Genomic DNA, 4892 nt, shown 5'->3' with positions numbered 1-4892 from the left:
TCATAAAGTTTATTGATAAATGCCAATAAAATGAATTATTAATTCATTTACTAAGTGCAGGCGATGAGTCACAATAACGTGGCTGAAGTATGTTGACCAGACCACACACTAGAAGTTGAAGGGACGACGACGTTTCGGTCCGTCCTGGACCATTTTCAAGTCGAGGTCTTCATTTACTAATTCCCGACAAAATGAATTATTAATTATTTATACTCAGTGTAATCGGTAATTGCTGATTTTATTAACACCAAATTCTATAAGTAACTAATTCAAACCACAAATGTAAATGACTTAGCTTAGAGATATTTGTTGTTCTGTTGTTAGACCCGTTACGGGGCACTGAAACAACCCCCTCTCCCCCCTCCTCCTCCTGCCACTCATCCTTGGGAGTGGGTTAATCAACTAATTAGGTTAACTACAGCATTCAAGTGTTGTGATAGGGGCGCCTGTTGGGATCACGGCTATGTAGCTTAGCTGCAATCCCTTAGCCGGCTATTTATATATATATATATGTAGCTTGATAAGTGAATAGACTGCTGACGTGTATGTTAAACCATCTGACATACCAAGACTGCAACTTGATACGTTATATATAGCTGAATGAACTTTAGGGGTTCAGTTCCTGAGTCCATTATGTAATCTTTGTAACCTTTTCCACTGCCGCACACAGCAACCGTATGCAGACATTACAAATTAACCTAGCAAAAAAGAAGTAAGTTCCCACATTAAAAACATTATCATATATATATGTAAATAACGGTAATTTAATATTGGCGGTCCAGTTCCAGATATGTAACTGTGATTCTTCTGTTATGATCAACGGGATGGGTTTGGGGCATTATATACCAGGGGCCAGATTCACGAAGCAGTTACGCAAGCACTTATGAACCTATACATCTATTCTTAATCTTTGGCGACTTTGTTTCCAATTATTAAACAATTAATGAGCTCGGAAGCACCAGGAGGCTGTTTATAACAATAACAACAGTTGAATGGCAAGTTTTCATGCTTGTAAACTGTTTAATAAATGTAACCAAAGCCGTCAAAGATTGAGGAAAGATGTACACGTTCGTAAGTACTTGCGTAACTGCTTCGTGAATCTGGCTCCAGGTGCAGTAAACAATTATTATTATTATCGAGGGAAAGCATTACGCCTATATAGCACTTGGTAGGGGTCAGGATAAGGATTTGGGATGGGACGGGGTGAAAGGAATTACGAAATAAACTAAAATGGGTTGGTAGATATGTATGCGTGCGCGCGCACACACGAACAGTTAATGTGTGATAATAACTGGCAGATAACCCCAGCCAGAGAGAGAGAGAACAGCTTCATCCATTATTAGTCAATATATTATTAGAAGTTGAGCTCCCTTGACACGCCTCCCTTGGCTATTAGTTTGTAACTACATTTCCTGACTTGCTGTGGCAGGTGTGGGCAGCGAGGCATCATATTAAGGTGATAGGGGGTCATGTGGGTCTCTGTCAAGTGTTCCGTAGTGAATATGTGTGGGGAGGGAGGGGCGTGGGGAGGGAGGGATGGAGCTGGCGCGAGGGAGCAGCTATCTAGGGGGAGTTGGCTGCCGCACTCTCCCAGTCACGTGGTGAGCGTCTCCGAGTGAGTGTACTCCTCTCGCCGCAGGTGTAAATCCCACATACACACAGGCACTCATTCACTCACACTTGCCACAATGCGCATACGCACATCTTCCCCTCACCCAGCGTGTGTCTAGCAGTGCTACACCCGTGAGAAGGGCAACCCAGCCGAGCAGCGACTCCAGGCGTCTAGTGTGTTGTGGTGGCGGTGCGGGGGCTTCGCCCTCACCACGTGTGTGTGTGTCTGCAACACACACACATGCTCCTCGCGCACCCGCCTCGAGGACCAGCCCGCGAGGCCTGGGTTGTGAGAGCTGCTGCTGCCACGTGTGACGAGACCAGAGTCTGCCTGCCACAGGTGATAACTCTAGACACACCTGTTTACCGGTGACTTGTTGCACGGATCATTGCACCAGTGCGATTCAAATAAAGTGAACTCAATGTTGTGTGAGAGCATTGCTTTCGTGATTGACTCTTGAGGCTAGTGAGACCATGTGTGTGGCCAGGTGAGTGTGAGTGAGAGTAGAGACTATGCAAGTGAAGGTGCAGGTGGCGGTGCTGCTGGTGGTGGGGGTCGTCCTCATCGCCGGCAGCATCGTCTTCCAGAGGTGTTTCTCGAGGGTCTTCAACAAGATGCTCTCCAACAAGCTCCTCCTCGTCCCTGGGTCAAAGACGCTGGAATCCTTCAAATCTCCGCCCGTCCCAATCTTCATGCAATTTTATTTATTCAACGTGACCAACAGCGAGGCGGTGCTGGAGGGGGCGGTGCCAGTGCTGCAGCAAGTAGGACCCTACACCTTCGAGGAGAAGCAGCTCAAGTACAACCTCACCTTCAATGACCAGGAAGGCTCCGTTACTTATGTTCAAAATAAGACATTTTATTTCCGGGAAGACTTGTCGAAGGGTTACAAGCTGAGCGACCACGTGACCACAATTAATGCCGTAATGATGACATTGGGGGCTAAATTCGAGGCCCTGAAACCTGCCCTTAAAGCCCTGATAGAAATTTGGTTTGTACGTTTCGAGGTGAAACCCTTTATCACGAAACCAGTCGGGGAACTTCTCTTTTACGGCTACGACGAGCCCTTGTTTAAAGTGCTCGCGCCGATGACCAACGATCCTGTTCATGTTACAGGTAAATTCGGCTTCTTTTACCCGAAAAATAACTCCAACGACGGTACTTACACGGTGTACACGGGGGTGAATGGCATGGCCGAGTACCAGAACATCGTCAGATGGCGAGGGAAAGAGAATATCGAATTCTGGAAGGAGGACGCGTGGGGCGGCAACTCCTGCAATATGATCAATGGCACCACTGGCAACCAGTTCCCTCAGCCCGTGAGTAAGACTAAGCCGCTGCGGCTGTACACGGCGGAGCTGTGTCGCTCTATCTACGCTGTGTACCAGAAGGAAGTGAGGCACGGGCACCTCACCCTTTACCGCTATGTCCTACCTCCTGAACTTCTCGCCGACAACCTAGAGAACGAATGTTATTGTACCGATAAGTTCACCTGCCGCGCCTCCATGATCAACGTAGCTCCGTGCAGGAAAGGAGCCCCTGTGGTCATGTCCACCCCTCACTTCTATCAAGGAACACCAGAAGATGCCCAGGAAGTGGTCGGTTTGAACCCTCAAGAGCACGAACACGAGACTTACCTGGACATAGAGCCCACTACGGGAGTCACATTCCGCGCCGCCAAGAGGATTCAGGTGAACATCCCTCTACGTCGATACAGCAACCTACCCACCTTCAGGAGCGTCCCGGACGTCATCCTGCCGGTGCTGTGGGTGAACGAGAGTGTGGAGGTGCCTCTGGAACGCACCGTTGCTCTCCATCGTACTCTCACCCTTCCTTTCACTCTCGTCGACGTAGCCACGGGGCTTCTAGTGGCCTTGGGGGCTACACTTATCTTGGTAGCCGCAGTTAAGGCAGTTTTAGCGCTTAGACACAGATCTTCAGACCCGAAGAAGAAGAAAAAGAGTAAAGGAGAGGAGAAGGAGAAGGACAAAAGCCTGACAGAGAAGCTGAACGATGAGAGCTATAACTGAAGAGAGTGTGTTCAAGTAGTTAATATATTTCAGTGCAGTGTTGACGTAGAGAGACGGCAGCAGCTGTTCATCAGTGCCATCTAGGGTGTAAAATCGCAGTGTTTCCTGTGTTGCTACTAGCATGGTTATGACGCGTGTGTGAACCTTTGACTTACGTAGTTCCTGGCAACGTGACTTTGTAAATAGATGAAGACTTTGTGCCCAAAGTACCCAACTCGTGTTATTGAACGGAAAAGTTATATAGAAACAGGATAGCGCGTAGTCTATACACACCATTTTTTTGTTAAATATATAGATAACAAAACTATATCTGAGGCAAGTTCCCTTTCAGTTGTGGTGGGGAAGGACACAGGTGTCTCCAGGTCACCCGCTAAGGTTGCCACGCTTTAGAAACTGACAGTGACCAATATCAGAGATTGTGTGCTAAGAATGCACCGTAAAGTGAATATCAATATAGTGTCGTCCTCAAGTGTAGCTGTACAAGAGTCTATAGGAGCGGAATCCCAGCCCAACTTGATCAGTCCTCAACCATGTTTACTGATGGACAAATAAAGTTGTCTATCCTTTTAAGTTTCTTTATTTTCTTTCCAGTGTTGGGGTTATGGCCCATAGAGGCGGTCACACAACTGTTTATGTGTCTATAATTATTATATTTATTATATTAGAACATTGTACACAACATACTACAACCTCATACAAAACCCTACAATATCATACAATGTGCTATAGCCTCATACAACAAGCTACAACTCCATATAGGTCTTAATAGAATTCTTTGAATTTTTAACATCCCATTACATGGTGTATTTCAACACTTAGTAACGCCATACAACACTTGATAACACTATACAGCCATATGACACACACAGTGCAGACCATTCACCAGTGAAAACTATATCAGATCTATAGTGGAGGAGCAGATCTAATATTGTCCTCAGCCTCATCAATTATGGCGTGGCGAAACGCCATCCATAAATACATTAAACTTTAAGTATTTCTGTGGTGCTACATAGCCTTCCCGGCTTGGTGCCTTCTGTTAATCATTAATGTTACTCCATATGTATCTTAGTCATCAACAAACGTAGGGATATACTAACAGGAAGGTTCGACGCGCGTCATTCATTCCCGGGGCGATATAATCGATGAGGCGCCAACCTGAACAGCACACACACACACACACCTCCCCCTATTCATTCGCTGCGAAAGATAATACATCAGGTTAGTGACGTTGGGAAGGCCTTGGAGAGCGG

At 46.4% G+C, this 4892-nt stretch overlaps 1 protein-coding gene across 1 annotated transcript; it reads left to right on the top strand.

Moving 5' to 3' along the window:
- Positions 1 to 1321: 1321 nt before the first annotated feature.
- Positions 1322 to 4212, top strand: LOC123756412 (lysosome membrane protein 2). The gene has a single exon (XM_045739549.2). It carries the CDS (start codon positions 2125 to 2127, stop codon positions 3640 to 3642), a length of 1518 nt encoding a protein of 505 aa, XP_045595505.1. The 5' UTR covers positions 1322 to 2124; the 3' UTR covers positions 3643 to 4212.
- The last annotated feature ends 680 nt before the right edge of the window (positions 4213 to 4892 follow it).

This window comes from Procambarus clarkii, chromosome 25 (genome assembly GCF_040958095.1).
Source record: "Procambarus clarkii isolate CNS0578487 chromosome 25, FALCON_Pclarkii_2.0, whole genome shotgun sequence".
NCBI lineage: Eukaryota > Metazoa > Arthropoda > Malacostraca > Decapoda > Cambaridae > Procambarus > Procambarus clarkii.
Note: the sequence above shows the minus strand (reverse complement) of the source record. Positions and strands in the feature narration are given on the sequence as shown.

What these genes read in the sequence shown, in the direction of transcription:
- LOC123756412 (XM_045739549.2), top strand. Translation starts at nt 2,125, where the DNA reads ATGCAAGTGAAGGTGCAGGTGGCGGTGCTGCTGGTGGTGGGGGTCGTC.